We start from the raw sequence: 18,338 nt of genomic DNA on the forward strand, positions 1-18,338 counted from the left end.
TTCCATCAGCACGACATGGCCTGAGCCCCAAAAACGGATTTTGATCAAAGTGAAAAATCTATTTTTGGGTGAGAGGGCCATGTCGTCCTGATGGACCCACTCTTTTGCTGATCCCTCCCAAATTACTTTATCTGTGGCCATTTTCGTCTAACGGCAAGAATAGGAATGGTGTCACGGTAGTAGTAGGGAAGGAGATCCACCGGGTACCTAGATCGGCACCCCTTTCTTTTGCCACTCTTCCCCCTTACAATCGAAGCGTTAAATCTATTCAGGGTGAATTGTCATGTGATGCATCTATAATACATCCCTGATATTATGCGATATCCTTTATTGGATACTCGCGCCAGGAGTCGGAATCCTGGAGACAATTGGTTTAATTCTCTGGGAGTATCACTATAGCAAATATCCCTTAGAACGCTACCTATAGGAACCCTTCCATCAGGACGACATGGCCCTCTCACCCAAAAATAGATTTTTCACTTTGATCAAAATCCGTTAAATGACTCAGATTTGTATACATGTAGTGAGGGAGAGTACAATTTACTTTGAAGATTTGTGATCTTTTTTTTTTTATCTAATTTCATATCCAAAAGTTTTTGTAAGTAGAGACATTACAGTAGTGAGGAATCTCAGATCATGATTTAAATTTCTTGATACTTATGTTACATCTTTTTCCAGGTCTAAATATGTTTGTTAAGGGCTGCAAGGAAAAGAAATGTGGCGAAAATGAATACTGTATGGAGAGACCTTCCCCTTTCACAGGCATAAATTCAAAGCAAATTAAGTGTATGTGTAACCCTGGCTTTCTGCGCATTAATTCAGCTTGTAGAGAAGGTAAGTAATTAGTTCCTACATGAATAAAAAAAATCATCTTTTAATAGAAATATATTTTCAGTGAGCTGGAATGGATATAGAAACTTTTAACAAGGTCAGTGCTGTTGGGAGCACAAGGAAGTGGGTAGACAGCCGTCTACCCGCCCGTATCACGTCAATTTTTTCTTTTGCTGTAAGTTTATTGCAACTGTACTCTCCGTAACTGTTGGATCTCTTCTTCATTTGTGATAAGTGTTTGCTTTTGTGTTTGTTCCAGCGCAAATACAAACCCTCTGCTATTTATAGGGGTATTACTTTCGCCGTAGCTTAAAGATGAGCCAAGATAATTTTAGTGAGAGATAACTACCCCATTTGCTAGTTAGCGGGTGGGGTTGGGGTAGCCGGGCTACCCCGCTCACTCGCACCTCACGGTTGAGTAACCTCTTTGCTTTTTGGCTCGTTGGAGTGCGGACATACTGTTGCTCTCTCCCTGTATTTGACTTGCGTGAACTAATCTTTCTCTTTTTCTCTTTTCAGGTTGTGCGTGTGACTAGAGCCCTTATAGGCGTACTTGTCCTGGTCCCGAGGGCCGTGCATGCGATACCTTTATATCGTCCGTTGAGACGGACCCTCACCTGCTGTGTCCGGTTTGGCGGGGCCATCGGCGTTCTAGGGACACCACCTGTGATCAGTGAGAAAGGTTCTGGCGGCGGAAGAAGAAGAAGAAAGATAAGCGCGATTCTTCGCCTTCGGTGTCTTCCTCTAAATCGAAGAAATTGCGAGCTTCTTCTACCACCGAGCTTCTTTCCGAAGCTGCTCCTCAGCCGGGCCTTTCCGGGGAACGACCGAGTAGCAGCGCAGGTCTGGTTACCTTCCAAGACCTGCAGGTTAATTGATGGGTTTGACTCCCCTAGCGAGTCAGCTCCATCCCTTTCCCCAGGGGGTGCCTGCTTATTAAGCGACATCTTGTCTTTTTGGCCATCACTGGACGTCGACGGTCCCCTTTCAAAGGAAGTTCGTTTTGAACTCCGTCAGTTGGGAACGGAGAGAAGGCGTTCTCCTTCCTCCGCAGAGGTCGACCCTCTTTCTGTGGGCGTAGGCGGTGCAGTCCATTGGTCAGACTTTGAGTCTCTGTCCGACGCCAAGGATGTTGCTGATCCACCAGGGACGGTGGTAGAGCATACCCCGAGGCAGGTATCCTCTTTGGAGGAACACGTCTCTCGTTCGGGAGAGAAGACCACCACTGGTAATTGGCGGTCCCGTTACGCTTGTGGTTCTCCTCCAGGGGTGGAGATAGAGCCCTGCCTCAAGCGAAGTTCTCCTTTGGGAGAACAAACCTTCCCTTCGGGGGAGGTAGCTCTTGAGCTGGAGCAGTCTCCCACTCAGGTGGAGTCGGCTTTACGTTCCTCTTCGGGGGTTCATAGGTTGAGGGATTTGTGACCTCTCTCCATCCCGACATACTCCTCCTTTGGCTGTGAGGAGACTTCTCTTTGAACCTGTGGGTTCTGCTCACGTTAACCCTTCAGGCTCTCGTAACAATCACCCTTCGGGCTGGTGTGATTGCAAGCCTTCAGGCTCTTGTCATGTTAGACCTTTGGGTTCTCTTGACTCAGTGAGACCCTCAGGCCTCCGTTATGCTGAACCTTCGGGTTCTCGGGATTTGGAACCTTTGGGTTCCGATTGCTTTGAGCACCTCGAGTTCTGGCAATGGTGGTTATACTGAGCCTTCGGGCTCTCGTGCCATCCATCACGTTGAATCTTTGGGTTCTCATGACAGGGAGGTTTTGGTCTCGTTGCGTTGACCCATTGGGGTCTCACAACCCTGATTACGCTGAGCCCTTGGGCTCTCGTGCCTCTCGACATGTTGAACCCTTAGGCTCTCGTGACAGGGAAACCTCAGTTTCCCGTTGCGTTGATCCTTTGGGGTCTCACAACCCTGGTTACGCTGAGTCCTCGGGGTCTCGTGCCTTTCTTCATGTTGAGTCGGAGGGCTCTCGTGACAGGGAAACCTGTTTCCCGTTGCGTTGATCCTTCGGGGTCTCGCAACCCTGGTTACGCTGAGCCCTCGGGGTCTCGTGCCTTTCTTCACGTTGAGCCCTCAGGCTCTCGTGGCAGTAAAACTTCAGTTTCCAGTTGCGTTGACCCCTCGGGGTCTCGCAACCCTGGTTGCGCTGAGCTCTCGTTCCGTACGCTATGCTAAACCTTCGGGTTCTCATAGTAGGGAGTCTTCTGCTTCCAGTAGCATGAATTCTTCGAGTTCGCGCGGTTACCCTTAGCCTCTCAGTTCTCGCAACCCTCATCATGTTGAGTCTTACTCTCATGACAGAGAGTTTTCAGAGTCTTGTCATGCTGGGCCCTCAGGCTCTCGTGACTGGCGTTACGTATAGCCTTCCGGCTTTAGTAGCTCCATTGGGCCTCCTGGTCTTAGCTGCGTGTACTCGCAGTGCATTTCCTGAAGGTTTTCATCCTCGTCCAGGATTCAGTGACGTAGTTCCTCTTGGTTCTTGCCACTACGATCCGCCATGGGTCGCCCGACCTGGAGTAACACTCCATGGTAGCTTCTCCTCCGGGGTTTCCTCCTCTTGCTCCCGCTCAGTCACTTGCTGTGCCACGCATCAGACCAGCGTCACACGATGTGGTAGTCTTTAGATGGAGCAATGTCACGCGACATACCAGCATCACCTGACAAAGATAGTTCTCGCGATTTTTCTTCCATGCGTCCCCCATCTCGCCTTGCCACGGTGGTTGCTTCATCCCCGTACAAAATCCCTTTACCGTTTCTGGCTGCAAAAGCTTTCCCTCCTCAGGGTAACCCTCTCCCCAGGAGAGATTCACACCAACCTCTCCAGTCTCATGGGCCTCCACCAATCCAGAGACAGCAGTCGCCCACGCGAAAGCTCCCAGATCCTCTCCCCAAGGAGAGGCCTGCGCCGATCTTACCTACATGTAAGCCACCTACAGGTAAGAGGGCTGAGAATCATTCGGAGGCTCCATACCATCCTAAGGACCTCCCTCCCAACTCATCAGAAGCCCGCAACCCCCTATGGCTCTAAACATTTTAGGATTTGACGTAATGCGGCAAGCTGCGACGTGGGTCACCCCCCGTTCCCAGTCCGTAGGAAACACTCCTAGGATTCCTTTGTTGCTGCCCCTTATTCCTGGTGCCTAGGAGGAGTTTCGAGAACTTTGCTCCAGTGGTTCCCCCTCACAAGGAGAAGCCCATCTCTCATCGCAAGAGACCTCGGGAAGAGAGCGCTCCGGAACTACAGGGTAGCCCCTAGCAGTTGAAGATCCACAGGCCAAACCAAAAGGGATGAGGAAGAGGGTTCGTCCATCTATCCCCAAGGAGGACAGGGCAATTTGCTCCAGGGACTCGTTCCGTCCCTCCCTGTCAAGATAATGCCTAAGGAGGCACGCCCTCCGACCCAGTGTGACGTGGCTCTTTCTTCTGCGGATTCCCATGCTTCCTGCAGACCCGCTGATCCTGTAAGGCCCTCACTGAATGAGGAACTCCTGCCTCAGTGCAGGGAACCTAAGGATAGGTTTACCATCCCAAAATTCTTGGGCAGACTTCCCCCACCTCTGCTTGAGAGGCAAAGGGAAGCAAGCTTGTCCAAGGAAGTTACCCTGTCCCCGGCTTATCCTAACAACGACTTGGACCCACTCCAGGCTCCTATGGGTGAGAGTTCAGAAGTGGAAGGGTAAAGCGATCTCGAGGACGACGCTTTGGCAGCTGCCACTAGCCATAGGCTAATGGAGGATGAATGGAAGGAATCCGAACATGCCTTCTGGCAGGTGCTATGCATCTGGCAGCCCCTCTGGATGGTAAGGATATGGTCTGGGACCAGTTTTATGGTACTCAGAGACCCCTGAAGGCCAGTGCAGCTCTGCCCTGGTCAAAGGGGTTGAGGAGGGCCAAACAGAAGGCAATGTCCCAGGCAACTGGTTCTTCTTCATCTCTCTGTGTCAATTCATCATCCAAGCTTCTCTCTCCTCCATATGTATTTCAGAGGAGATACTACGAAATCCTCGGTGAGTTGTGGCGGGATGTAAACGATAACAAACCCCCACACCTTTGATCACTCTTACTTTCAAATATCCCACAATACAAACTTTCCCCTTACTTTACTTTAAACTGGACGATTGCACGAAGGGAAAACAAACAAAACATAACCTTAAAACTATATTCACCGCAACCAAAACAAAAAAATCACACATCATTAAACAACCTTAACACTAAAACAGACAAAAATAACACTTTTATATTTATATATTATAGCGGTGTGTGTGTTTGTACACAGAACTCACCAATCACAGAACCTTTACGAATCCAACACCAACAGTCCCCACACAGTAACGAAAAACACTTAAACACTAAAATAAATCACTTAATACTAAACCCAATCATATACCACAACCCAGAAATAAATCACATCTAACACCAACATAAGCGAGAACGCTAAAATATTAAATATATAAGTTGTGTGGTAACCGTAGTCCACAGACTCCACACACTGGCAACAGTCCTTGTAGCCAATTGCTACAACTTCCAGGCAAACAATAACTGGAGTCAATTCGACTGTCCATTCACATTATCGGTGTTCATCATCGTAAAGAACAAATCTATTTCCAGCTGGGTCGTCAGCGCTCAAATTCTCTATTTATATAAATATCCGCAGTTTAACTATGTTCATTGTACGGTCCAGGTCGTCATCATCATGCTATTCATATTTACAAGGCAAGGCAGGCAAGCAACACCTTCAAGGCCTGAATTAACTCCAAAGAGTATAAAGGAATCCAAAGTCTAAAGGAGTCCAAAAGAGGAATTACGGCTCCAATATAAAGAAAAATCACTTCACAGCCGGCTGTCGAAGAACAAAACAAACAACCGACTCCTGATACAGTCAAATAGAAAATCCTTTCGCCCAAGACATTCATTACCGCCCTAACCTAGCTAAAAATGTAAACAAACAACCTCAAATATACCGACAGTCTTTCCCACTACAAACAATCATTCGCTAACTACCACTTGTTCTTCGGCGCGCACCGCGGACACACAAACACACACAAACACACATACTCTCTCTCTCTCTCTCTCTCTCTCTCTCTCTCTCTCTCTCTCTCTCTCTCTCTCTCTCTCTCTCTCTCTCTTAAAACTAAAGCAAATAAAATTCATTTCTCTCTCTTGCGATTTGACAAAACTTAAGTAAATAAACAGACACACTCTCTCTCTCTCTCTCTCTCTCTCTCTCTCTCTCTCTCTCTCTCTCTCTCTCTCTCATTAATGACAAAGCTAAAGCAAATAAAACATCTCTCTCGATTTAGCAAAACTAAAACAAACTCTCTCTCTCTCTCTCTCTCTCTCTCTCTCTCTCTCTCTCTCTCTCTCTCTCTCTCTCTCTCTCTCGATTTGGCAAAACAAAAAAATAAATTAAAATAAAATTAATCCTCCACATTCCTCCCCCCTTACTTTGCTAAATCCTCATACAACACTTATTTTCTCATTACCCAGTCGCAATCGGGAACAGGGCCTCGGCTTCGAGTAACTGGGCCTTCATACACTCTCTCATTCGCTTCTTCCGTAGCACAATCATTCGCTACATTAACACTATTCCTATCTAAATTCCTCTCTTCTAATATATCATGTACTATCCCATCTACCTCACTATCATCTGGCCCTAAAATCTCACTTATTTCGGTCAACAATTCATCCATTTCATCAAAACAATTTTTTACTTCAATAAAAGATTCATTCATACTACTTATCATTCTCCTATCTCTCACTCTTGCGTTATTCATTCTTTCTTTTACATCATCTAACCCAAAGCCACCCACACTATAGGTATCATTCATACTCAGCCATGAATCATCTGTATTAATACATTTATCTTCCACACTCACTTGTACATTTACACCCTTGTCATGCATTTTCAGATTCTTACCTATACCTATAAATTTCCCTTGCACTTTCTCCTCACTTAAAACTTTCAAACGCCTCTTTTTCTTATATTCAACTAACACTAATTCTTTATTTTCCAGCCCTAACTTCTCATGCATACTAGATTCATACTTGCTCATTTCCAACCAATTATTCATCCCATTCTCACGAACATTGATCCCATTCCTTTTACACACACAGGAGGACTCACCCAGTTGAACCCTCTCACACTCTAGTTTCCCGAACATCCTGGCTGACTTAATCCCTTCCTCCTACATACTCTAGCTATATGCCCATCTGCACCACATTCAGTACACTTACCCCGCGGCTCCTTGCACATTCTAGCATAATGACCATCCTTACCACAATTACCACAAATCACATTCATACGATTACTCCTACATCCACTTGCTACGTGCCCAGTCATACCACACCGATAACACTTAATCACTTTCTCTTTCTTACAGTCGCTAATACGATGCCCTGTCTCTCCACACCCGAAACATGCTCCTAATGCCCATCTACACTCGTTCTTTTTATGCCCTACCTTCCCACACCTATAACACCTGTCTTCACGGATACCACTACCTAACCTACCTTGCTGCGCACTAGCACTTCTATCTCTCCAAACTTGATTTCCCTGTCTAAACCTGTCATTTCTCGGCATGGGTATTCCTACATTACTCACCCTAACAGTTCCATCTACTACAGTACACTATCAGCTACCCTCATTGGCCCTCTCATAACAGCATCTCTAAAACTACCAAATTCTGGCACACTTTCCTCCATTCCAGTTCTTACACTCACAGATTTACTTTCTTTCATACACCTATCCAACTCATAATCCTCAACTATCTCTAAAATATCATCCCAAGTCAATCTCTCTCTAGTCCACCTCATTTTCTCCTTCCGTTTCAAATTAATAAACTCACACACACTCTCTGGTACTGTACCCAAAAACTTCTTCATTAGTTCCTTATTTTCATTTATTCCTTCGTCCCCATACTTTTTTCTAGCCAATGTTTCTAACCGACATACATACATCGAGATTGCTTCACCCACCTTCATTCGTGCTTCATCAAAATCATTTTTTCGCTTATACCCAACACTACCTTTCATACGTTTCACCTGTTCAATTACCCTCCTCTTTACACTTTCATACTCAACCTCTCCTACACTCATTATCACCCCATACATCGTCAACAAATATCCTGACAAAAATTCTCCCAACTCCCTAGCCCAAACTCTCTTACTATCCCCATACTTTGCCTGAAAAAACTTTTCATATTCCCTAAAGAAGTTATATACATCCCTACTGCTATGCTCATTAAAACTTTCACACCTAGGTACCTCTCTCATAAACACTGTCTTACAAACTTCCTCTACTTCATTCTCACTACTATCTTCACTGCCTACTCCCTTCTTGTTGCCTTCTTCTTCATTTGAATACAATGAATCTAATTCTACACTCAAAGTCCTATCTTTAACTATTCCCTTCTTACCCTTTTTCTTACTTGCCACCTTCACCCATTCATGATCATTCTCACTCACACCCTGACCTTTCTTCTTTTCTTTCTTCACATTATCTTTACCTTTCTTCTCAGTCTTCCTATCACCCTTCGTTCCAATCTTACTATGTCTAGGCCCTTTACTTTCAATATCACTATCACTACCTTCCCCATTATCACTTACCCTATCCTCTTCCACCATCAACCTCTTGCTTGAGGGTACACTCAGGCACACTATTCTATCTTATTTTTTTTTTCTTCCTCTTGTTTTTTTGAAATTGTGTGTTGGGCAGGCTTAATAGAAGGGCCTTGGATGCCTGGTGGTTTATCAAGAGGTTGTCTTTTCCTTTTTCTGATTCTTTTTCTTCTCAAAACCATCCTTACTGTCCTCCCTTCAGTTGAAGTGGCTATCCTGAAGGGTATTTAGCCTTGCATGGTGTATCGGCTCCTCCATGTTGACCAGTTTTTCCGACTTTTTACTATAGTCTATGGGTATCATCAATCACTTTGTTATAATTCTGTACGTATTGTTTTTGTTATAATTCTTGTTAATCTAGTTTTTAAGTATGATGTCTCTTTTTTATTTCTATTAATTCTTATGCTGTCTGGAGACATTGAGCGAAATCCTGGACCAGTACGTCCTAGATTTTGTCAATGTCGTCTTCTGTATTGCAATATTCGTGGTCTTCATGCAAATATCCAAGACCTTACAGTTGCGTCCAGACAGTATGATATTCTTTTGTGCTCAGAAACTTTGGTTTCTAATATGAGGCACTCATCTGAGCTCCTTGTAACTGGTTTCAAGAAGCCAATAATGTTGAAACGTGATGCCATCCCTAGGGCCAGGGGAATGGCGGTGTATATTAGGACCGAGTACCCTGCTTCTCATAAGTCCTGCTATCAATGTGGATGTCATGAGATTCAGGTAATAAAAGTTTGTGGCAGGCATAACAACTTTTATTTATGTTCGATCTACCGGAATCCAGACATGGATGATTCTATCTTCGATTGTCTTACCATTATGGCTAAGATACAAGAAGATGATAGAAAGGCTTCTTTTGTCTTTGTTGGTGATTTTAATGCTCACCATAGGGAGTGGTTAAGTTCTATCTCTCCTACCGATCGCCATGGCTTAAGAGCTTTAGACTTTGCCTCTGAATCAGGCTGTGAGCAAATCATAAATGAAGCTACTCACAGGTCTGGTAATTGCTTGGACCTTGTATACACTGACTCCCCTGGCGTTATAACTGGTAAGGTTGGTTCTCCAGTCGGGACATCTGATCATGCCTTGATTTCATTATTAGTGAAGACTGAGCAGCCTGTCCCTGATATATCATATTCTTGTAAAATTTATATGAAATCCCAAGCAGACTGGAATGGGATTTTACATGATCTTTTGTGCTTGAATTGGTCACAATTATATAATAGTGTAGATCCTGTTGTCCCTTTGAATGAGAATCTAGTCAACATAATTGATAGGCGTATCCCTTCTCGTGTGCTAAGGTACCGAGTGAAGGACAAACCGTGGTTCAATAATGATTGTAGACGTGCTTTTTTGGAGAAGCAGGAGGCCTATCAACTTTGGAAGGGTAACAGATCAGATTTGACCTGGAACAACTATACTCAGCTTCGAGCTTTTGCTCAGAGAGTTTATGCCTCAACTGAAAAGGAGTACAATTTAACCATAAAAGAAACACTTTCTGGTACAACTCAGGAACATAAATGGTGGTCTACCCTTAAATCTGCACTCTTTGGTGTAGATGCAACAGTTCCTCCTATACTTAAACCAGATGGCTCAGTCACTCACTGTCCAAAGGAAAAGGCAACCCTTTTGGCTGATGTTTTTGACAGTAAACAGAGTAATGAAAAACTTGAACTTCCTCATTCCTGTTTTCCTGAGGCTAAACTAACTAGTTTAGCTTTTCGATCTCGTGAGATTAAAGCTCTGTTGATGGACCTTGATGCTTATGGAGGTGTGGACCCAAATGGTATTTTTCCTTTGTTTTTTATAAAGACAGCAGATTTCTTAGCTCCAAAGTTATCTGTTATTTTGCGCAAGTTAGCAAGAAGAGGAGCTTTTAGCACTAGTTGGAGGATTGGTAATGTTACTCCTCCATGTAAATGTGTTTGTGGTAGCTCAAGTCCCACTGATTACCGCCCAATTTCCATAACTCCCATATTATCTAAAGTTTTTGAACGTCTTCTGGCAAAACGTCTTAATAGGTTTGCTGAAGGTAATCATCTACTCCCTAGTTTCCAATTTGGTTTTCGTAAAGGCCTTGGAGCATGTGATGCCCTGCTTACAATCTCCAATGCTGTACAGAAATCCCTTGATTGTGGTCGGGAAGTTCGTATGATTGGCCTTGATTTTAGTGCTGCCTTTGACCGTGTTAATCATGAGGCCCTTGTTTTCAAACTGAAACAGTTGGGAGTGGGTGGGTCGTTTCTTAGCATTATTATTGATTTTTTAAGTAATAGATCTCAAAGAGTTGTTGTTGATGGGCACCATAGTGATTATAGGAATGTGATATCTAGTGTTCCACAGGGTAGTGTTCTTGGCCCATTACTTTTCATACTATATACACATGACATGTGGTTTGGCCTAGAAAACAAGCTTGTTGCATATGCAGATGATGCTACTCTCTTTGCATCAATTCCATCCCCTGAATGTAGATCTAGGGTTGGTGAATCCCTTAATAGAGATTTAGCTAGAATTAGTGCATGGTGCAAATTATGGGGTATGAAGTTGAATCCTAACAAAACTCAAAGTATGATTGTAAGTAGGTCAAGGACGGTGGTTCCTCAACATCCGGATCTCAGTATTGATAATGTTTCTTTAAATATGTATGACTCTTTCAAAATTTTAGGTGTGATTCTCGACAGTAAATTTACTTTTGAGAAACATATAAGGTCTGTGTCTTCTTCAATTTCACAAAAAATAGGCTTATTGAGAAAGTCTTTCAAGATTTTCGGTGATCAATCTATTCTGAAGAAGTGTTTTAATTCTTTCATTCTACCTTGTTTTGAGTATTGTTCTCCTGTCTGGTCTTCAGCTGCTGATTCTCATCTTAATTTGTTGGACAGAAACTTACGGTCTATTAAATTTCTTATTCCTGATCTAGATATTAATCTCTGGCACCGTCGTTCAATTAGTTCATTATGTATGTTGCATAAGATTTTTCACAACTCTGACCATCCTTTACATTCAGATCTCCCTGGACAATTCTATCCTGTTCGTAATACTAGGCAGGCAGTTAATTCTAATAGCCAGGCCTTCTCCATCACGAGGCTCAATACTACGCAGTACTCTAGAAGTTTTATTCCAGCTGTGACCAAGTTGTGAAATGATCTTCCTAATCGGGTGGTTGAATCAGTAGAACTTCAAAAGTTCAAAGTTGGAGCAAATGCTTTTTTGTTGACCAGGCAGACATAGTCTTTTTATAGTTTATTTATGACATATTTGTTTTTGATGTTGTTGATAGTTTATTATATGACATGTCTGTTTTGACGTTGTTTCTTATTTTAGAATGATTTATTGTTAATTTGTTCTCTTCATTTATTTATTTCCTTATTTCCTTTCCTCACTGAGCTATTTTTCCCTGTTGGAGCCCCTGGGCTTATAGCATCTTGCTTTTCCAACTAGGGTTGTAGCTTGGATAGTAATAATAATAATAATAACCCATTACTAGAAGCAGAAGCCACTCCTCCGACTGCACCTTCACCCATGACAGTTTTTATCATCCCCATTACTTGCCCTACCCTTGCTTCCATTCGTTACTCATTTTCTCGCATCCTCATCTCAACACCCTCTTCCACTCTCTCTACAGTTCCCTGAAGTTCCCTAAGTTTCCTTTGCATCTCCTCATTCTTACTACTTAACCTCGCATTCTCCACCAACAACCTCTCCTCTCGCTCATTAGACAACCGCAATTCCTCCTTTAAAATATACAACTGTTCTTCCATTTCTTCCATTTCGATACCATTAATATTTTAAGTAATTCCTAAACCTACTTTACCCTTGTCCAACAGTCCAGTTTCAATCCCACCTTCGACTGTCCCTGTTCGGGCGCCAAATTTATGTGGCGGGATGTAAACGATAACAAACCCCCACACCTTTGATCACTCTTACTTTCAAATATCCCACAATACAAACTTTCCCCTTACTTTACTTTAAACTGGACGATTGCACGAAGGGAAAACAAACAAAACATAACCTTAAAACTATATTCACCACAACCAAAACAAAAAAATCACACATCATTAAACAACCTTAACACTAAAACAGACAAAAATAACACTTTTATATTTATATATTATAGCGGTGTGTGTGTGTACACAGAACTCACCAATCACAGAACCTTTACGAATCCAACACCAACAGTCCCCACACAGTAACGAAAAACACTTAAACACTAAAATAAATCACTTAATACTAAACCCAATCATATACCACAACCCAGAAATAAATCACATCTAACACCAACATAAGCGAGAACGCTAAAATATTAAATATATAAGTTGTGTGGTAACCGTAGTCCACAGACTCCACACACTGGTAACAGTCCTTGTAGCCAATTGCTACAACTTCCAGGCAAACAATAACTGGAGTCAATTCGACTGTCCATTCACATTATCGGTGTTCATCATCGTAAAGAACAATTCTATTTCCAGCTGGGTCGTCAGCGCTCAAATTCTCTATTTATATAAATATCCGCAGTTTAACTATGTTCATTGTACGGTCCAGGTCGTCATCATCATGCTATTCATATTTACAAGGCAAGGCAGGCAAGCAACACCTTCAAGGCCTGAATTAACTCCAAAGAGTGTAAAGGAATCCAAAGCCTAAAGGAGTCCAAAGGAGGAATTACGGCTCCAATATAAAGAAAAATCACTTCACAGCCGGCTGTCGAAGAACAAAACAAACAACCGACTCCTGATACAGTCAAATAGAAAATCCTTTCGCCCAAGACATTCATTACCCGCCCTAACCTAGCTAAAAATGTGAACAAACAACCTCAAATATACCGACAGTCTTTCCCACTACAAACAATCATTCGCTAACTACCACTTGTTCTTCGGCGCGCACCGCGGACACACAAACACACACGCACACAAACACACACGCACACATAAACACACATACACATATACTCTCTCTCTCTCTCTCTCTCTCTCTCTCTCTCTCTCTCTCTCTCTCTCTCTCTCTCTCTCTCTTAAAACTAAAGCAAATAAAATTAATTTCTCTCTCTTGCGATTTGACAAAACTTAAGTAAATAAACAGACACACACACACACACTCTCTCTCTCTCTCTCTCTCTCTCTCTCTCTCTCTCTCTCTCTCTCTCTCTCTCTCTCTCTCTCTCTCTCTCTCTCTCTCTCTCATTAATGACTAAGCTAAAGCAAATAAAACATCTCTCTCGATTTAACAAAACTAAAACAAACTCTCTCTCTCTCTCTCTCTCTCTCTCTCTCTCTCTCTCTCTCTCTCTCTCTCTCTCTCTCTCTCTCTCTCTCTCTCTCTCTCTCTCTCGATTTGGCAAAACAAAGAAAAATAAATTAAAATGAAATTAATCCTGCACAGAGTCTCTCCCTACTTTTCCTCTCGACCACTTTATAGATGGACTCTCGAGGGCAAGCCCTTCGAGAAGCTTATGGGACTGCCTGTCTCATTCTCGGCCTCTGAGATACTCAACCAGGAGAAAGTCGCTAAGTACGCCATGCAGGCTACTTCGTGGCTCGACTTCTGGTTGGGTTCTTAAGGACAACTGATCCAGTCCCAGGACTGGTCTCAGGAGTCCACCAAGAAGTCTAATGAGACTTTCCTATTGTCTGGTACTCGGGCCATCGTGTTCCTCTGCCATCAAGTGGTGAACCTCTGGGCCAACACCATTTTGAAGAGGAGGGATGCCGTCACAGGAAGATTCCATAGGCAACTCCTTCAGGCCGATGTGGCGAGACTCATGAATGCTCCTTTTGAAGGTAGCTCTTTTCAATCCCGGGGACGTCGAGCGGGTGGTAGAGAAGTGGAGGAAGTCCTGCCAGGACTCCCTCATCCTGAAGCTCTTGACAGCCAGGCCCTATACTTCTCAACCACAGAAGAAAAAAGCTCCTAAACTGCAGGCAAAAAGAGCTTGAGATCCAAAATAGCAAGGTCAAAAGGTGTCTGAACAGGCCTTTCGAGGCAAGAAATCCTTTCGTGGAGGCAAAGAGAAAAATGGATCCGGCTGAGGCTGATCCCACTAGGACAGGCAATCCTCCCACACAACCACCTGTGGGGGTATGCCTGCAGAGCCGCTGGCAGAGGTGGCTTCATTACGCAGCCGACCCCTGGATAATGGAGGTGATTCGTTCAGGGTATTGCCTCCTGTTCTCTCACACTCTCCTGCCACTGATTTGAGTGCCTCTTCCATTGAACTCCTATGTAAAGGGAGTTTGCCCTCTAGGCAGAAGTCCAGACCATTTTGGAGAAGGGTGCCCTGCAAGAGGTCCTCGACGGGTCCCCAGGCTTCTACAGTCGACTCTTTCTTTTGAAAAGGGTATTTTGGGGGTAGAGACCAGTCATTGACCTGTCGGCTCTGAACAGGTTTGTTGAACAGACCCCGTTCAGAATGGAGACGGCCAACATGGTCAGAAAGGCTATATGACTGCAGGACTTCATGTGCACTCTAGACTTGAAGGACGCATACTTCCAGATCCCAATCCATCCGTCTTCCAGGAAGTATCTAGGATTCATGCTAGACCACAAGCATTACCAGTTCAAGGTGCTGTGTTTCAGTCTTTCCACAGCACCCCAGGTCTTCACGAGAGTATTCGCCCTAATGTCATCTTAGGCTCTCAGAGTTGGCATCCATCTCCTAAGATACTTGGACGACTGGCTGATACTTGCAGACTCGGAGGCAGTCCTTTTTTGCCACCGAGACGAGCTTCTAAGGTTTTGCCAGGATCTGCGGATCGTGTTAAACCCCGAGAAGTCTCACCTGCTTCCCTCTCAAGAACTGGTATACCTGGGCATGCGAATAGACACCATAATGCACAAAGCTTTCCCATTAGATTAAAGGATTCAGAGACTGAGGGAGGTAGCACAGACCTTCCTCAGGCGAGAAAAGCTCCCAGCGCAGAGCTGGCTTCGCCTGCTCGGTCACCTCTCCTCTCCGGCCCGACTAGTTCTCAACAGTCGCCTCAGGATGAGATCCCTCCAGTGGCGCCTGGAATCCCAATGGAATCAGCCCATCAATTCCAGGGATTGCCTAGTCCGCATAGGACAAGAGGAACGGTCAGACCTCAGATGGTTGCTGACAGATCTAAACCTCTGCAAAGGGGTTGATCTTCTTGTTCCTACCTCAGAATTGATGCTCTTTTCAGATGCATCAAAGGGGGGGGGGGGTGTCTCACTACCGGCATCACATCAACTCTGTCCAATGGTCCAAATCAGAAAGGTACCAGCACACAAATCTCTTAGAGATGAGGGCAGCCTTCCAGGCCCTCAAATAGTTCCACCAGTTCCTGGCGGGACGCTCTGTAGTATTGATGAGCGATAATGCCACGGTAGTGGCTTATCTAAACAAGCAAGGTGGGTACCTTTTAGTAGCAACTATGCCATCTATAAGTAGAGATACTCAGATGGCCAGAAGACAGCTTGGTGACCCTATTGGCTTGCTTCATTCCAGGCAAACGGACTGTGCTGGCAGACAATTTGAGCAGAGCGACTCAAATAGTGGGCACCAAGTGGTCTTTGAATCCTGTAGTAGTCAACAATGTCCTAACTTTGCGGGTTTCCCCGACTGTGGATCTGTTTGCAACGGCCCTGAATTTCGGGCTCACGTTATACTGCTCCCCAGTCCTGGATCCCCAAGCTCTTTGGCAAGATGCATCCCAACAAGAGTGAGTAAACCTGGATGGGTACGCGTTTCCCCCATTCTGTCTGATAAGAAAAGTTCTCAACCAGGTCCAAGCAAAGAGCAACCTATGAATGGCTCTGATAGCTCTACTATGGCATCATGCAGAGTGGTTCCCGGACATCCTGCAACTCCTCTCAGAGATCCCAAAGGAACTCCCTCCATGGCATGACCTGCTCAAACAACCTCATGCCAACATTTACCACAGGACCAAAGCTTCTCTTCGGCTTCTCGGCTGGAGGGGCTTTTCGCAACGAGTTACGAAAAGATTGTCTAGACACCTCAGGCAATCCACAGAGGCATCCTTGATGACTCTGTGCCAACTATTGCGGAGTTCTTTGTGCACCTTCGGGAAGAAATCTTCTCTTGGTTTCGACAGTCAAAGGCTACCGATCAGCCTTGAGTCTTGCTTTTAGATTGAAAGGAGTAGATATTTCCTTCTTTACTCATACATAGTTACGATTTTACTTGTCCCCAGTCGGAACTTAGACCTCCTTCTTGGAACGTGGTTCAGGTCTTTTGGTCTCTGAAGGGCCCCCTTACGAACCATTATGTGAGGCTTTAGATCACCACCTCACTTGGAAGACGGTGTTCCTACTCGCTGTGGCCTCAACCAAGAGAGTCAGCGAACTGCATGGTCTATCTTCTAATGTCTCCCACTCCAGGAGATGGGGAGAATTAATCCTCAGCTACATCCCGGAGTTCATTGCCAAGACTCAAAATCCGGGTGTGCTGGGTTCTAGGTTCGGCCCCTTCCGGATAGAGAGTCTTCGTTCTGTAACTGAAGATCCAGACCAACTGTTACTCTGTCCAGTGAGGAGTCTGAGGTGTTACTTCAAAAGAACAGCAGCAGCTCGCCCCCATATGCAATCACTTTTCATGAGCATGGGGAACATCAAGAGGAGTGTTACAAGGAATACCATTTCTTCTTTGATTAAGAAATTGATTGAGCGAGCTCTCAATCCAGACCCTCCTCCGTCCAAACGACCCAGATCTCATGACATAAGGGGCTGCAACGTCCCTGGTGTTCAAGAAAAACTACTCTGTGACGCAGGTACTGCAAGCAGGTGTGTGGAAGCATCAAACGACCTTCACTGCCCACTACCTGCAAGATGTAACCCACAGGAACATGGAAACTTTTTCTATTGGTCATGTGGTGGTTGCACAACAAATGGTCTAGTGCCTCAAGCTCCTTAATGGACAAGTAGTAGAGGGTTGAGGGCTTAGGTTACACGGGTTAGTCTGGGGTGAATGAGTAAGAATGACCGACTTCTTTCTTCCTTTCACCTTCTCCCCCCCCCCCCCCTGGGGGAAACAGCTCCGCAAGCCTCAGCACAGCTGACCTCACCTTTCTGCAGGTAAGACTCATTTCCCTTGTGCCTTCAAAGTATAGTAATACAGTGTAATACTGTACTTTGTTACATCCCCAATACCCCTTAGATTGAGGGTATTGGGTAAGTCTTAAGAACTCAAGTTTGTACTTGAGTTCATAAGTTAAAGTCAAGTCATATTGCTAGTTGCTCTCACACGCAAGCTTCTGCAGACCACTTTCAGTGCATTACCCTATACCGGCACTCGATTTTAGCGAGTGTAGGGTTACTGCTAATTTCAATCTCCGATCAAAGTAGAGAGAACCCCGGGTCATAGCCAAGGCCAGTTGGTGAGGCTTTCCTCCCTCCTAAGAGTAAGTCACCCCTATAAATAGGGGAGGGTTTGCATTTGCACCAGAACAAATAACAATTTTAGAAGTAATTTGTATTTTTCTAGTATACAAACCTGGAGCTATTTATATAAATTAGCCTGCCACCCTGTTCCCCAAGAGGTCCTGCCAGAAAGCAAAGTGGTTATTCAACTGTGAGGTGTGAGTGAGTGAGTGAGCATAGCAGGGTAGCTGGGCTACCCCACCCCCACCCGCTAACTAGCGGATGGGGTAGTTATCCCTCACTAAAATTATCTTGGCTCATCTTTCAGCTATGCCAAAAGTAATACCCCTATAAATATCTTTGTCTTATTCTTTACATATTCTCCTCTGTCCTCAACCATTCTTCTTCACCCAAGGGGTTAACTACTGTACTGCACTGTAATTGTTCAGTGGCTACATTCCTCTTGGTAAGGGTAGAAGAGACTCTTTAGCTATGGTAAGCAGTTCTTCTAGGAGAAGGACACTCCAAAATCAAACCATTG

The 18,338-nt window shown here is 44.5% G+C and overlaps 1 protein-coding gene across 1 annotated transcript in view; it reads left to right on the forward strand.

Moving 5' to 3' along the window:
• The window catches only part of LOC137658801 (uncharacterized), a 286,791-nt gene that overhangs the window by 182,869 nt on the left and 85,584 nt on the right, over positions 1-18,338 (forward strand). The window contains exon 3 of the mRNA XM_068393849.1: positions 679-834. Coding sequence (XP_068249950.1) covers positions 679-834 — 156 coding nt within the window. The remainder of the gene's footprint in view (positions 1-678; positions 835-18,338) is intronic.

Source organism: Palaemon carinicauda, chromosome 19 (genome assembly GCF_036898095.1).
Source record: "Palaemon carinicauda isolate YSFRI2023 chromosome 19, ASM3689809v2, whole genome shotgun sequence".
Lineage (NCBI taxonomy): Eukaryota > Metazoa > Arthropoda > Malacostraca > Decapoda > Palaemonidae > Palaemon > Palaemon carinicauda.